A 17,423-nucleotide genomic window follows, 5' to 3' on the forward strand; every position below is an offset into this window, starting at 1 on the left:
AATAATTCATGGGAATAATCAAAATCATCTTATACATCTCAGTGTGCCATACTGCCAAGATTTTTTTTTTATCATAAAATTCAGGAAAATTGTATGGACATGGATATTAAAAAGCCAAATCCCAAACAGAGACTTCTTCCAAAGGAGTTGTTCCTGAAAGTATGCTAAAGTGTATCAGTGAATCATTCAAGCACAAGAAGAGATGAGTCTGACACTAAAGATGAGGTCTCTGAGCTCCTGGGTTCTGGCTGGAGTACACAGGCAGGCACACTGGGGCAAAACCCACTCCAGGGGTTGTTCATACTCCCAAGTATTGCTTTACATTTTTCACTCCAGGGTCTTGTCCAGCTTCATCTCTGTCCCTGGGGTTGTGGTGGTTCCTGGTTACTTTTTGTGGTTGCTGTTTTGCTCTATCAGCTTGTATAATCAATAGGATAAAAGAAGGTATCAGACAGAAAGCTAACTATGCAACCGTCTGGGTGTTCTTACAGTAGCTACAAAATACAGAATCTTGTCTTCTTCAAAAGAGAGGAACATGAATCAACCTCACACAGCAAAAGGTAAGTGCACAGTCGAACTGCCTTTGCAAGAAGCACTGGAGTCAAGCTGTATCAATACTTCCAAGGGTATCAGCAGGAATGAGCCTGCTTCTTAAATGGTTCAAGAAGACATGGATCTTCCTTGGAAATGTGTGGGACTGGAATTCACACACACTGCACCATCTTTTACCACTTCTGCTGTGCCTGGGAGTGGCTGTCTATAAAACCAACTCCTAAAAAAACCCCGCAGACTAAACCACAGACAGGTGTTAGTATTTAAAGCGAAGCTCTCTAGACTGGTCTTGCTTCTGACAAATCAGTGTGCGAGAATGGATCCTTTCTGTCTGCAGCAGTCCAAAAAGTTACTTGGCCTGACTGAGTGACCACCTGTGTTTTTAAAGAACACGCTCTGGGAGGAAGACCGCGGATTACATGTTTATATGTATAAAACATGGATTTGAAAAAAAAAAAAGCAAGCAAACATCAAAACACAGCCTGCCAAACCTATAAATGTGTTTTCAAAGAGTGGCCTCTAGACCAGCCACATCCACTGCTCCCGAGAGCTTGCTAGAAGGGCAGATGTTCAGACTCCATCTTAGACTGGCTGAATCACACACTCTAGGTTGAGGCCCAGGAGCGAATGTTTGATAGAGCTCCCAGGGGGTTCTGATGCTGGTGTGTGTGTGTGTGTGTGTGTGTGTGTGTGTGTGTGTGTGTGTGTGTGTGTGTGTGTGTGTGTGTGTGTGTGTGTGTGTGTGTGTGTGTGTGTGTGTGTGTGTGTGTGTGTGTGTGTGTGTGTGTAATTTTTTTGTGTGTGTGTAATTTTGCACCAGACCTATGGGCTTCGACTAAGGGCCTGGGGGGTTCTGATGCTGGTGTGTGTGTGTGTGTGTGTGTGTTCTGATGCTGGTGTGTGTGTGTGTGTGTGTGTGTTCTGATGCTGGTGTGTGTGTGTGTGTTTTCTGATGCTGGTGTGTGTGTGTGTGTGTGTGTGTGTGTGTAATTTTGCACCAGACCTATGGGCTTCGACTAAGGGCCTGGGCACTGTCCTTTAGCTTTTGTTACTCAACCACATAAACCACAGCTCCACTTCTTGGCTGGGGTGGGGGGCGCGGGGAGGTGTTCACTGTATATAAGTCTCACAGACTCTCTAGATCAGGTTGGTGAAGGTTTCTACTAAGGGACAGATGGCTGATGCTTTAGGTTTTGCAGCTCTACCGTGGCCAAGGGAAGGACGTGATACTGGCCCAATGTAATAGGATGAAACCTGCATTTCAGACAATCTTCATTTCAAAAATATCCTTCTGTTGATTTTTCCCAAACAGTGAGAAACCTACCCTTCTTGTAGGCCATATAAAAACAGGTTGTGAGGCCCTGGCTTGTGTGCTGTTCCTGCCTGGTTAAACACAGGAGTAATTCCACAGACATACTGACTTCGCAGTGTCACCATACCTCTCATCAATACAAACAGCTGCCTGCATGTTACTTTTTTTTTTTTTTTCCAACTTGAGGTTTCATTTGCATCGAGTATCATACAGGGAAGTCAGACAAACTGCATTCTCCTTGGTCGGTCTGGAAAGCAGAGCTGGAAGTCGTCTCTGGAGGAGGGCCCTCTGCTCTAGGAAACTCCACGCTGTACTTGCTGTCCATGGCGGAGATGGGTAATGCCAGGATGGATAGCAAAATGTGAATGACACAGAGAACTGGAGAGCTTCCTAATTCAGTGCGGCCTTGTAGCCCAGCTGTACCATCACGAAGGAAGTAACAGTCCAAGAATAACCCATGGAACTCTACTTAGGTTTCAACAAAAGAAGACAGATAGTCCACATTTAAAAATGGTTTGTCATTAGTGGCAGATGTTCCTCTTTCCTCTTCCATGTGGGATGGCTGTGGAGCTCACCCTCCTACTTAGAAGGGCCCTTCACTTACCCAGAGTAGCTCTGCACAGGTTCCTCATGCACAGCCCAGAGGCAGAGCTGATCCACAGTGCTCAGCTGATGTAGGCTATTCACAGCCAGCTATGGAGCCATTTTTCTCAACATTGTTGATTTCTTTCCTTTTTTTTTTTTTTTTTTTTTTTGTTGGTTGGTTGTGGGGCTTGAACTCTGGGATTGGGTGCTGACGCTGAGCTCTTCAGCTCAAGGCAAGTGCTCTACCACTTGAGCCACAGTACCACTTCCAGTTTTCTGGTGGCTTATTGGAGTTAAGAGTCTCATGGACTTCCCTGCCCGGTCTGGCTTGGAACCACGATCCTCAGATCTCAGCCTCCTGAGTAGCTAGGATTACAGGTGTGAGCCACCAGCACCTGGCATTGTTGGTTTCTTAAGAAACCAGGTCCAAAGCTCTATCTATCACTCAGGTTTCAGTCTCCTGAGTAGCCATAATTACAGGCATGAGCCACCATGTCCGGACTTAGGCTGTTTGTTTTTGTTTTTAAATAGCACATGCAGGAGTACCTAAGAAGAAAGTGATTTTTAAACTAAACACACAAAGAATTACTGATTATTAACCTCAAAGTTTTTGTTTGAGGTGATTAACAAGCTTTGAAGGACTAGGTGAAGTGCTAGCTCACATCTGTAATCCTAGTTACTAAAGGAGGCAGAGATTTGAGAATCTCAGTTGGAGGCCAGCCAGGACAAAAAGTTAACAAGACTCCCTAGGCTAGCAGTGGCAGTACATACTTGTAACCCAGCTATATGGTAGAAAGAGTTTTCAGATAAGAATGCAGGATACTACCTGAAAAATAAATAAAAGCAAAAAGGACTGGAGGGTTGTACATGGCCCTTAGTGCAAACTCCAGTACTACCCCAAAAAAAAAACTTTAGAAATAGACAGTCGAGTGGGTTGCATGACATTCTGCATGTAATTAATCACACATGTAATTAATTGCTCTAAACTAGGTATCTAAAGCTGGTTAAGTATGAAATTTACATAAGAATGGTAGTTGTGTAATTTACACCAATGTGTTCTGCAATAAACTAACGACATACACACAAAATAATAGAAGAAAAGCCAAGCTCTAAAAAAGAATAAAAAAAATCAACTCTATATTTGTTCACTTTTTTCTTAAATCTGAGTATTTGTAGACTAATCATATCAAATCACTTAAATACCCTTTAGAAAAAGAAAAAACCTTGAAGGATTGTTACAGCTGTTAGTAACAACTGAATGACAGTAAAAATTTCCAAAAGCCTGAATGGAGTTACTGATACATTTTGTTTCCCAACTAGAAAATAAGTAAAATAAAATTTCTTCTGTACAACTTTCTTGCAAATTCCTGTAAGAACTTTCACCAGAAAATTCTTATCTTAAAATAATGAACCAGTCAATGATAATCTTAAGTAACACCAAGCTAATAATGGGAAATCAGGCATCTGCCTATGGCTCATGCCTATAATAGTAGCTACTCAGGAGTTTGAGTTCTGAGGACCATGATTTGAAGCCAGTCTGGGTAGAAAAGTCTGTGAGACTCTTACCTCTAAATAATCACCAAAAAGTACATCTGTGGCTCAAGTGGTAGAAAGCTAGCCTTGAGCAAAAGACCTCAGGGACAGTACCCAGGCTGTGAATTTAAGCACCAGGCCTGGCATTAAATAGATAGGTGGTAGGTAGATATATAGATGGTTACATAGACAGACAGACAGAGATAAAAATGTGCTGTGGGGCAGAGCCACAAGGATCGCAGATCTTCCACTCTTTTTTATTTTAAAAAAGTGGTGTATTCATGTGGTTTGACTGAGTCCATAGGTTAATTCTCACTGAGGCTGAGGTTGTTGCACAAGGACATTTGAGCCTTGGCATCCAGACTGGGCCCAAATGCAAACAATTTTAATGTTCCTTTCCTCATGAAAAAAAAAAATATATATATATATATATGAGCAAGCTGTCCCTATTAAATAAAAATAGTTTTACATACCAAAAAAACAAAAGAAGAAGATTGCAAAGACTGAGAAGGAAAAAGAATGCACATTAAAAAAAAATTAAATAAAAGCAAAAGAATTATGTCCAGGCCCGTTAACTAGAAAGAGCTGTTGTTTTTGTCCCTAATGATACTATTTTAGTCTGAAGAATACTGCCCCCAAACTCCTTATTCCTCCATCTTCACAAGTTAGGTTGTCTCTCCCTCGGGTCCCCACTTTGCCCACCATTTGGGCTGGCACTATTGTTGAGCCCCTGCAGGCCTCTCTTCTAGCTGCCCCCTTTGAGGTCTGGCCGGCTGTTGCTCATTGACGTCCTGTCTGGGTATAGGAGGGAGCTGGTGGTGACACCAGTTTCCTCCGGCCGCCTCCTCACTCAGGCAGCTGCCTTGCCCAACAGCTGGCTCGCCTGCGCAGCCCGGAATGCAGCCTCCTGGCTGTGACAAGCATGGCATTCCTGGGCTCTGTGATGAAGTTAACTCAGCTGAGTACGTAGGACCCGCCACCAGACTGCCAGTCAGATCTGACTCTGTCCTGCTAGAGGTGGACGATAATGAATTCGAGGTTTCCAGTTCCTCCTGGCGCTGAGGATTTGCTATGCTGGACTACCCGCAGAGTCCAGGTCCAGCAGTCACCTGATTGGTGGAGACTTCCAGGATCAGGAATGTTCAGGGTGGGTACTGAGGAAGAGGTTGGGGGCTATCCAACTGGGTGTGGATGGCTCCTGCCCATAATCCTTCCTAGCTATGCAGGAGGCTGAGATCTGAGGATCCCAGTTTGAAGTCAGCCATGAAGGAAAGTCTGTGAGACTCTTCTCTCCAATTAACCACCAAGAAGCTGGAAGTGGAGCCATGGCTCAAGTGGTAGAATGCCAGTCTTGAACAAAAAACTAAGGAATAGTGCTCAATCCCTTAGTTTAAGTCCTAGTACTAGTGCCTGCACATGTACATACACGGCCTACACACACACCAAACTACAAACACTGCTCATGCTCACATGGTGATCCAGGGACACAAAAAGTCACCAACAAGGGAAAGCCCAAAAGGAAAACGAAAAGCAAAAAAGCAAAAGAAATGCTGTAACTGAGTGTTGGTGGCTCGTGTCTGTAATCATCACTATTCAGGGCAGAGATCTGAGGGTCACGGTGGATCAGCCCAGGCAGAAGAGTCCAACAGATTGTATCTCAATTAATAGAAAAATGCCGACTGGAGGTATGGATCAAATGGTAGAGTGCCAGCTGTAAGCAAGAAAGCCCAATATGGAACCTCCATGCCTCTTCCCCAAAAGACAGCTAGACAGGGCCAAAAGAGTGTAAAAGTATCAAAGAAATGTACTAAAAATCCACCCAGATAACAAACCAATGAACAGGTTTCACACAATTAGACTCACAGTGTTAACACCAACAGAGCAAAAGGTCAAACTAGAAAGTCTAGAGCTGGCTTTAAGTGAGAGGTGTGACCGACTATTAGTAATTACTAATATTAATAATTACTACCAAATCTCATGCATATGAACAAGTCTGACTCTCTCAGGTGATAGAGACAACTTGAAAGAATCTAATGGCTTTTTAAATGGATTAATAAAATGAGAATAACTCTTAAAGCCAAATCTAATCATACTTCTTCTAAATAGCATAGAAAGGGACAAGTCCACAACTACTCAGAGGTTTGGATGACTGAGGTCTCCAACCAGTAAATATTTTGGAAGACTTCAACTGAAGACAATTTACATAGAAAATCAACTGTACTCCTTGCAGAATAACAGTCTTGATGAGCTTGCTGGAGTCCACGGAACCACATCTAGGTAAATGATTATCCCTGTTAACACATAATGAGCAATCCAAACAGAATTTTTCCAGAAAAAAAGATAACAATTCAATCTTTCCAAGTAAAAAATTCCACAGCACTCCTAAGGGGTGCTTGAGTGCTGACCAAGTGCCTCCTAAATGTTCAGGAAAAAATAAATGTTCAGTGTTATTTTGGACCATATCCCTGTCACACTGCTGATTTTTCTTTTTTTCTTTCTTTTTTTTGCAGGTACCAGGCCTTGAACTCACAGCCTGGATGCTGTCCCTGAGCTTTTTTGTTCAAGGCTGGTGCTCTACCATTTAAGAAATAGTTCCATTCCCAGCTTTTGGTAAATAATTAGACCTAGGAGTCTCATAGACTTTCCTGCCCAGGCTTCTATAACCATTGTCTACAGCTTGTTGTCTAAGCAGACAATTCATTTCTACCCTGCAGGAGACAAAGTAAGCAAGCTGTGAGCCCCAGAAAGGCTTGGGAGGCCACAGAGAGGCCTGTGCTGAGCCTGTCATTCCCCTGTCCATTATTCCATCTGAGTACTTCACAGAGAATGTAATACAGGCTTCAAGTCAAAAGGGACCATTTCAGTCTATGACATTTCCAGCCTCAATCTAGAGTACTTCAAATGTGAAAGTAGAGGCAAAACTGGCCAGGGTCAGTACAAGAAGAGAGCAAGGCCTTTCCTCCGCTGGGACATGAGGCTCTCAGCATCTGCTTGCGCCGAGGTACCATTGAAGGACTGTAGTTATGCACAGTTCTTCCTGGTCTCCAAAGCCGGAATTCATTCATTCACTTCATACCAGTATTAGGGCTCAAACTCAGGACCTCACTCTGGGCCAGAAGAAACATTTTCTGATTTTACAAGAAGTCATCTTATCTCTCCCTTAGTTTGATAGAAATACCAATATCCTTGCCACCCTCTGATAGCATTACTATGTTGGGCAAAAGGTCATCAAGACCCCATCTCAACCAATAGCCAGGCACAGTGGTTCATAGTTATCATGGGAAGCAGAAATTGGGGACTGCAGTCCAGGCCAGCCTGGGAAAAAAGTGAAATCCTATCTTAAAAAAAGAGCCAGAGGGGCTGGGAAGGTGGCTCAGTGGTAGAGTGCTTGCCTTGCTTGCATGAGGCCCTGGGTTCGATTCCTCAGCACCACATAAGCAGAAAAAGCCGGAAGTGGGCTACGGCTCAAGTGGTAGAGTGCTAGCCTTGAGCTGAAGAGCTGAGGGACAGCGCCTAGGCCCAGAGTTCAGGCCCCATGACTCACCAAAAAATAAAGAGCCAGAACCTAAAAACAGAGCTAGAGATGTAGCTCAAGTGGTAGAAGGCTGCCTAGGCAAGCATGAAGCCAGAGTTCAAACTCAGTACTGCTTCTTTGAAGAATGAATCACCATCATCCCCTTCTACCCCCTCCACTCAGAACTGACTGTTCTCACTGGGGCTAGCAAAGGGTTCAGGTGTCACAGTGCAGTGACCTGAGTCACAGGGAAGGAGCAGTCCTTAAGGGAAGGTGGAGTTGTCCTGAGGTGCCCCTATCCCCCAGGTTAGGTATGAGTGGAAAAGCACCACAGCACCTTACAGTGGAACAAATGCCCCGTGATTCCAATTCTATGATGCACCTGACATTATCAAAATCACAGAAACAGAAGAAGGCGTGGTTACCAAAAGCCAAGGGAAGCTGCAGGAACATTTAAGGGCCTGCAAATCAGGTTGTAAATCAAAACAGGTCAGGTGACTGCCTGCACAGCAAGAAGAAGGAAGAGGAAGAAGGAAGGAGGAAGAAGAAGGAAAGAGGAGGAAGGAAGAAGGAGGAAGAAAAAAGGAGGAGGAGGGAAGTAGAAGAGGAAGGAGGAAGGAGGAAGAAAGAGGAAACCAGAAGTGGAGTTATGCTCTCAAGCAGCAGACACCAGCCTTGAATGAAAAAGCTAAGGGAGAATACCTAGACTCTGAGTTCAAGCCCTAGCTAACACTGTCACCAAAATGGAGACGCTAGCCTACTCTCAAAATCATCAAAATATACTCAAGTGAACCTATTTCTGGGTTTACATATTTATAGTCCATGATGGGACTTTTCATTCAGTTTACACTAAAGAATGGTCATCAGCAGAGGTAGTATCCTCACGTGGAAAGGAAGCGTCTCTGTGACTTGCCAGGGTGGATGAATTGGCTCAGGAGCAGTGATTCCCACACTCCACACCGATCAGTCATTCTGTGATGGACTTGATGTCCTTAGCACCACCCCTGACCCTGCCACCCCACAACTCACAAATTGAAATATTAACACTAAATACAATGGCATGAGAAGGTGGGGAAATCAGGGCAAAGGGCTGTGACTAGAATTATTACAAGAGACCTGAGAGAGCTGCCCTCTCCCTGCCAACTTAGGAGGTCACAGCAAGAAGGAAGCCATGTGTGAATCAAGAAGCCTGGCCCTCACTACACTATCAGTTGCCACTGTGACCCTCAACTTCCTGGTCTCCCCCACTAAGACAAAGAAATGTATCATTCATAAGCCATGCATACCTTCTAGGGTGTTCTGTTTTGATAGCTAGAAGCGACTAAGACACTATGAAAGTTAAAGAATCTTAGCAGACAGTGATAAGTGAATTAATCAGCAAATATCAATCCATTTGACCTTTTAGCTGCATGCCACACTTCTGATTCTGGGAAGAAAGGAAAGGTGTGAAAAACATCTGGGAAGGAAACTGGGCAAGTGCTGGGTCTTCTGTCCCAGACTGGTTGGGACAGTCTGAAGGAGGATTACACCACCTGTGCCCACCCCACGGGGTCCAACGGCCTCAGGGTTCCGTGTTCTTACTCTGGTGTGAGCAGGAGAGGCATGTATGCCCAGGGGCAATGTCAGAAGGACACTAAAGCCCTGTTCTTACCTGACCATAGTCTGTCTGGAAGACAACGACGCCCTCTGCACAGGAATTTACAGTACTTGGAAAATGTTGGCCATTTTCTTTCAGCCAGACGCGTGCTCCCTGTAAAACAAACGAAGAAACAAACACACTTCAGCTATGACAAAATACCACTCTCAATATGACTAGGACTCCTAGTAGGCTTAAAAAGCAATAGCAATCTTTTGGAAAAACAAATGTCTTTGTCAAGCAAACAAAGAAATAATCTTCATCACAATCTTCCACCCACAAGTATGTGAAAGAGAAATGTGTAAGAGAAAGAGAAAGAAAGAGAGAGAGAGAGAGAGAGAGAGAGAGAGAGAGAGAGAGAGAGAGAGAGAGAGAGAGAGAGAGAGAGAGAGGAAAGAGAGACTTCCACAGCAAAAGCAGACAGTAGCCCCTCTGCCCTCCCACACCAGCAACTTAGTTATGGGATCTCATGTTTCCCAAGCTCCCTCTGATATGGCTACATCCCATCTCCCAGATGGGAATGAAGCTTACAGGCAGAGCACCTGTGCAGACCCTTGAGACTCGGGGGTAGAGGATAGGGGGAAACACCCAGGTCTCAGAAACCAAACTACAAATTTCACCTGGTCACTACACTGATCTATTGTCTTTGAGAGAATGGTCCCTTTGGGACCTGGTACCTCCTAGCTTCCAGGGCTAAGCAGCATATACAAAAGCCAGGCACCTGTGGCTCACACCTGTGAGATCAGAGGATTGTGGTTTGACGGTTTGAAGCCAGCCTGGGCAGGAAAGTTCATGAGATTCTTCAATGAACCACCAAAACATAGGAAGTAGAGCTGTGGCTCAAGTGCTAGAGTGCTTGCTAGCCTTGAGCAAAAGAGGTAAGAGATAGTGCCCCAGGTCCTGAGTTCAAGCCCCAGAAAAGAAAAAAGCTGCACAACTAAACCACTCCCTTGATGTCCAACTTGAGCCAAGAACACACACCAACTGGAATTCCCAGAAAAGGGACCAGAGTTTCGGATAAACATCAACATTCAGTCTGCCAGAATGACATTTTTCTAGGATGCCACCAGATACTTAAGTATGGTACAGAGTGAAACCACAACTTCAGATCCCATTACTTTAACCATGGACTTTTTGGTTTTTGTTTTTTTGGCACTGATCTTATTTCCATTCTTCATTTTCCCACTGTTTTGCTTTTTTTTTTTTTTTCTTAGTGACTCCGCTAAGGTCACAATTCAACTCCTAATCACACGCATCTATACAGCACACTGATTTATCTCCTTAAAATGACTCATAAAAAAATCAAAAGCACTCATCCATCTGCCAACAATTGAAATATAAAGGCTTTCTGTTTCTGTCTCTCTACTGTCTGTCTGTCTATAAATGTCTCACATTTTCCTGAAAAGGAAAAAAACAAAATCCAAGATACAAGAATTTGGAGTTAACAGCTCTTCCTGGTTTCAAATGCATCCAAGCATTTACTGTCACTGCTGTTTGTCAATCTCCAGTTGGATGACCGAAATTGAGGCTCTATCAGCTAGACCCTCACCAGGGTCACAGAAGGAGGGGACATGTGCTCAGAAGGTTCTGCAAGCAGTGCCAAGATCAAGGTGGCTGGAGGCCCTAAGATCCAAATGAATCAAGCCCCTCCACTGGCTCCCATGATTCCCCAGTGATTTCTGCCACCGTCCTAGCACATCCATTGCAACCTCTATCAGCCTTCCATGTAGACATTCAATCCCCATGTGACAGGGATTTTAGGCTATTTACTCGTCACTGTGAGTGTGACAGCAGTACTGAGCCTGCGTGAACTGCTCTGACATCAGCCCTGAACATACAAGAACCCAAGGGTGGCCAGTCACAGCCCTTCGACTCCAGCTCTGCATTGAGACCCCAGCAAGGATGGAAAGAATGACACAAGTGCTGTCAATCCTGATTTCTTTATTCACAAACAGCTGCTTCCCAAAAGAACATTTACTTCAGGCACCTGCTTCAATGACTCTCCAGTATCATTCCATGCATTACTGGTAATGGCCCAGAAGAGAGGCTGCCAAATGCCTTGGCAACTTCCTTTACCCTCTTTTCATTTCCCTTACTATAGACTGCAGCAGTGGGGTGCCTTGAAACATCACCATGCACATGCACACCTGAAACGTCAGGAAACTACCATAATCACAGAATGTGCCGCTTTGTACACAGTAGGTTAGAATGAGGAAATGACTGAGAGTGAGCCTCCATCCCAGAACCTCCACAGCTTTCTGTTTGCTGTGGCCTTTGACCATGTCACTTTCATCCCAAAGAATTCCACATTTGGTTTCCCAATCTACTCATCATATAGTCAGCCAGGGGCTGGTGGCTCATGCCTGTAATTAGCTATTCAGGAGACTGAGATGTGAGGTCTGAGGTTCAAAGCCATGAGACTCCTCTCTCCAATTAACCACCAAAAAGCTGGAAGAAGAGCTGTGGCTCAATTGGTAGAGTACCAGCTTTGAGCAAAAACACTCAAGGATAGTGCCTAGGCCCTAAGTCCAAGCTCCAGTACACACACAGACACACACAGACACACACAGACACACACACACACACACACACACACACACACACACACACAGAGTCTAATTACAAAGAATGAAATTAAGATTTTCTGCTGGGTGCTAGTGGCTCATGCCTATAATCCTAGCTATATACTCAGGAGGATGAGATGTGGGGATCACAGTTTGAAGGCAGAAAAATCCATGATACTTTTTTTTGTATTCAAATAGCATTTATTTAATAACAATAATCAGATATCACAAAACAGGGTTTACAAATTGGTAACAGTTTAGGTTTAGAAGTTTAGTATCTAGAAACACACAAAGATGAAATTCTCTGATACAAAATACTCTAAATAAATCTTTCAATAACATGATTGAAAGCATTGAGGAGATAGAGTAATATAAATGCAATAAACATCTATCCTGTGCATCTTCAAGTATCCTTCATAAACACTAGGCACTATTTTAGGTGAGTTTTAAACAAAATGTAAAATTTATAGGCAGATAAACAAGACTCTTAACTAGCCAGCAAAAAGAACAAAGGGGAGTTGCGGCTCAAGCAGTAGAAAACCAGCCTTGAGTGAAAAACTTTAAGGGACAGTAACCAGGCCGAGTTCAAGCTCCAATATGTGTGCACAAACCCCCCCCCCCAAAAAAAGAAAGAATGAAAGAAAAGAAAAACAAGATTGCCTTATACACTACCAAACTGTAAATTGTGACCAGTATTGGGAACCTCCCGTCTTTGGGAGGCCATGGGGAAGAGTTTCCAGACAGCCCACAGTCCCTTTTTCTCACTTTGAACCTTCTGCTTCTCTTTACACCTCTGTTCGAAAGCATCTAATAGCCCTTTATTGACACAGTCCCAGGGATCAAACATAGAGCTCAGCTTCAGTGGCCAAAGGTCATTTTCAGCAAGTGTGAAGAGCTGCCCATAATCAAGCTTCCTGCAATATCTAATCTAGAGCCTGCTGACCAGTCCTCCAGGTCTGAGATAAACGCTCCCAAGACACTCTCTTTGTTCTTTGCAAATGTGTAAAGACACAATTTTCACAGAAGCTGTATTGCAAAGTAAAACCCTGAACCAGATCCTGTGGCACAGATTGTTCTTGGTTTCTCTGAACCCCCAATCTTCCTACCTCTACTCTATTAGAACTAAACACATATGCCCAGGCCCCAGAGGCCACCCACAGCATCTGAAAACCAAGTCACAGGCAGACATTTACCAGATCTTCCAAGTTGGAGGGAAAGAAACTCTGCCTCCCATATGCAAGCCATTATAGTCTGTCGTTGTTAAATAAGGCTGATAATTTAATATGCAATACAGGCAACTTAACATATGGAGCAATCTCAAAATATTTGAGTAAAACTTGCCTTTATACGCAAGTAGAATGTGTTTGGGTCCAATGTTGACATTTTATTAAAACTTAGACAAGTTCTCATTTTAATCTCTGAGATGGATACTGGAATGTTAAGTTCAAATACCTAAAATCTTCTCTGAACATAGTTACCAGCAACCCTTTTTCAAGACAAAGCATTTTCACATAGATAAATTCCCATCTCCTTTGATCTTTAGAGTAATCCTGTAAGACAAAGAGGCAAGTAATACCATTCCTTTCTGTAAAATGCAGGTTCCATTTTCTACTGCCACCTAATGATTTCCTGACACTCTCCCGCATGCTCTCTCTCTGTTTCTCTGTCTCTGTCTCTCATATATATATATAAATAAAATGAAAGCCAGGCATCCATGGTTCATGCCTGTAATCATAGCTCTACTTGGGGGCCTAAGATTGGGAAGATCACAGTTCAAGGTGAACCTGGGTAGAAAAGTTCTTAAGATACCTTCTCATCCATCATACCAGGGTACAATGACACAGGCACTTGCATGTCATCTCAAACTACTTGGGAGGTTGAGAATGTGAAGACTGCCTGAGAAGAAAAATCTAGGAGATTCTGTCTCCAAGAAGGGAGTCTGGGTGAGGTGGCTTGTGCCTTTAGACAATGATGGAAGCCTAAAGTCCTTGGATCACAGCTCAGACATTGCCTGGATAGGAAATGAGACCCTAGTGGTGGACTGCTAGCCTAACAAGCTCGAAGCCTTACATTCAAACAAGCTTGAGGTCTTGCATTCAAGTATCACACACACACATAAAATTAGTCACCAAAAATTGCTAAAGACAGAGGGAAATTGGTGGTTATACAAATGCTACACCCACTTTGGAAAACATTTTGGCAGTATTCTCCAGCACCCCCCCCCACCGCCATAACATCCAAACATTATCTTAACACACACACAAATATGTATTTATTATATATCATATATGTTATATATTGTATATGTTATATAAATAGTGCATATAATATATATATATATATATATATATATATGTCTGATGAAAAGGGGAAATTTGGCAGGAGGGAGGCTTGAACTCAGGACCTCTTACTGGCTAGGCAGGTACTTTACCCCTTAAACCATGTCTCAATCCTTTTGCTTCTAGTTTGATTTTCAAAATCAGTCTCTTGCTTTTGCCTGGATTGGTGTGAGAACTTAATCTTCCTCCCTCTGCCTCCTGAGAAGCTGGGATTACAAGTATGAGTTACCACACCCTAACCTCTGGAAAGAGAAATTCTAAACAAGTCTTCTATGTAAGTAATCGTAACATCATTATTACCAATATATCACATACTACAACTCAAATGTGTATCAACAAAATAAACAAAACATCTATACAATGGCACTCCGCAGTAAAAATGAAAACAAAAATAAAGTAATCACTGATATGTTCAATAATTCTCAAGCAAGGATGGGCCTCAAAACTTTGAGTCCAATTCTCTGACAAAAAGAAGAAAAATATGGTAAGGAACTGGAGGTAGGGCTCAAGTTGAACAAAAATGATGAGAAAGATCTCAAGGCTCAGAGTTCAAGCCCCAGTACCAGCACAAAAACATGGTGATTCAAAGAATCTGAACGCAAAAGACTATATACTGTAGACTTCCATTTAGGGAACCTTCTGGAAAAGGTAAGTCCATAGATACAAACTGCAGGTGAATGGATTCCTGGAGCCTGAATGTATAGGGGAAAAGGAATTTTTCTAAAACTAGATTGTAGTGATGCTGTGCATCTGTATAACTGTGTTAAAATTCATTCAACTGTGCTCCTACCCTCATTAAAGCGAATCTTCCTAGCTACTCTATAGAAGGAAACGCGAACCAGATTCTATAATTGAACAACAGAAAGGGCAAGAAACACACAGAAGGTGTGATGACCCATGCCTATCATCCCGGCACTCGGGAGGCTGAGGCAAGAGTATTGTGGGCTCATGAGCTAGACAGTGAACCTTTCCCTGCAAGAACAAGGTAAAAAAGTGTGCAAAATGACTAAGTATAAAAACCAGATGTACCGGTGAGCGGGTGGCTCACTCCTGTTAATCCTAGTTACTCAGGAGGCAGAGATCTAAGGATCCGGGTTTGAAGCCAGTTGGGGCAGGAAAAAGTCTGTGAGACTCTTACCTTCAATTAATTACCAGAAAACCACAAGTGGAGCCGTGGCTCAAAGTGGTAGAGCACTAGAACCTTGAGCAAAAATGCTCAGGGACAGCGCCCAACCCAAAGACTGACAAAGCAAAACAAAACAAACACTACATTAAAACTGGGAACATCCCATACTTTAGTCCCTGGCTTCTAGTAACACAGTTGAGGGGAGAGTGCAAGGGGACCACCGGAGAGATCTGATGGAGCTCAGAGGGGGGTAATCAGCCCCACCCCCTGAGAGGAGTCAGAAGCCCTCGCCCACTACCTTGCTTTTGAAATGCCATCTGCTTGCCCTTAAGACCCAGAGGACAACTAATTTTAGGATGCATATAAAGAACTTATACAACTATTTATAGCTGCAGAAAATCTAGCAGCCAAAGTTTTCCACCTTTTTTCCTGGCAAGACCTGGCTGGGAATTCTTACAGAGCAGAGTCCTGGGAGGGACCGAGGGAGGGGCTGGCTCCCTTATGAATTCCAAAAACTAGATCTGGATTATATGTTGTAGGATTGTGGACTTAAAAAGCACTTGCTCTCCTTTCTCAGTCTTTTCTGTTAGAAGCAGGTGATCCCTTTCCAATATATTACCCTCCCCCACCCAATCCCCTTCTCCTCTATTTTTCTCTCTTGATTCTGGGCTTTGAACTTGCTAGGCTGGCACTCTACCCCTTGAGTCATAACTTCAGGCATTTTTGCTTTGCTTTTCAGATATCACCAGCGGAGATTACAATCCAAGTCTAAGCCCAGCCTGGACTTATTTCTCCTATTTTTTCTTCCAGTGAAGCTGGAAGTGTTTATTGGTTGAGGTGAGGGAGGGGTTGTCTTTCAAACCTTTTTCCCCAGCTGACCTTGAGCCACAATCCCCTGATCTCAGTCTCCCAAACAGCTAGGATTATAGGCTCTCTGTTGTTTTATTTTTTCTTTTTAAAATTCTTATCACTTAACCCCACATCAAGGAACACATGGTTTTTATAACAAAGTTCTAACACAGATTTCATAACCTTGGTGCTATTTCTATTTTAGACAGGATAATTCTTTGTTAGAGACCAGGTGATCATGTTATGGGTTCCAACTTCTGCTCTAGAGTGATACAAAGCTGTAGAGAGTTGATCAGTGACAGAATTTCCAACACCATTTATTGTCAGTGAACTAATTACCTGGGGCAGGCTCTGGTCTAAATCCAGTGAATGTCACCAGCCATCCATACAAAGTAGGATCTTTCTAGATAAGTCTCACCAGGGCACTAGCCTTACCAGCCATCCATACAAAGTAGGATCTTTCTAGATAATTCTCACCAGGGCACTAGCCTTGTCTGATGCACAGAACCAAGGCTTGCCACTACTACGTAAGTCAAGACATCTGACAAGGGACTGGTGGTCTGATGGATTGGTAGAGCCTCCTCTTCCTCCCTTCTGCCCACTGGGCATGCTCACTCTTGAGATGCGTTGTTGACTTGGCGTGTTTATAGGAAGATAACTAGAACTGCACAGACTGTGCTCCTGCTCCTTCCCCAAATCCTTGCCAAGCCCAGAGCTCAACTCCCCTAGGAGCTTGCAGGTGCCCCGCAGAAGGACACCCAAATACACCTGCAGTCTGTAAAACTGGGGACAAAGCCATTACAGGCCAGGAAGATAAGCTGGGGAATGGAAATGAGGGGGAGGCGGAATCTGAGACTCCTCCCCTGAACCCACCACCGTCCACCCTAGTAAAGGTCAGGAAATAGAGAAAAGCAGTGACAAGTCATTGCCCTCAAAGTCTCACTGGGACCATGACAGTAGCAGACTAGGCTGGCTCCTCTGACTCATTTCCTTGTATCCCCTGTATCCAGGCTGCAGGTTTTGGACCTGGAACTGGCAACCCTTAGCGAGCAGATGACTCAGATTCCAAAGACAAGTTTCCATTTTGCCCAGAGCTACATCAGCTCTGAACCCCACGTGACAGGCTTTTTAGGCTGCAGAAGCCAGCCAGGTGGTCAGGCCAAAGCCCCACCCTGCACCCACCATGGAGGAAAAAATAATAACAACAATGAAGTGAAACTCCTAAGAGGCCTTGGAGGCACACATCCTTTAATGTTCCAAGTATGTCCTTTCAGGATGCCAACATGCCATTTTCCTGCTGGCTGGGGAGACATGGAAGGAGGCCTGTTTTCTGCCTTGGCAGTCCAAAAGAGAACTGCTCTCTGTCCATCAGAGCTCATGGCACCAGGAGACTGCAGGGGGAAATGTGTTGTT

General features: G+C 43.8%; 1 protein-coding gene across 2 annotated transcripts in view; it reads right to left on the minus strand.

Moving 5' to 3' along the window:
• Positions 1-17,423, minus strand: part of Myo10 (myosin X) — a 196,289-nt gene that overhangs the window by 149,655 nt on the left and 29,211 nt on the right. For both annotated transcript variants that reach the window (XM_070042211.1, XM_070042210.1), the window contains exon 2: positions 9,148-9,246. In XM_070042211.1, coding sequence (XP_069898312.1) covers positions 9,148-9,246 — 99 coding nt within the window. The remainder of the gene's footprint in view (positions 1-9,147; positions 9,247-17,423) is intronic.

Source organism: Dipodomys merriami, unplaced genomic scaffold (genome assembly GCF_024711535.1).
Source record: "Dipodomys merriami isolate MVZ:Mamm:240054 unplaced genomic scaffold, mDipMer1.0.p SCAF_32, whole genome shotgun sequence".
NCBI classification, from domain to species: domain Eukaryota; kingdom Metazoa; phylum Chordata; class Mammalia; order Rodentia; family Heteromyidae; genus Dipodomys; species Dipodomys merriami.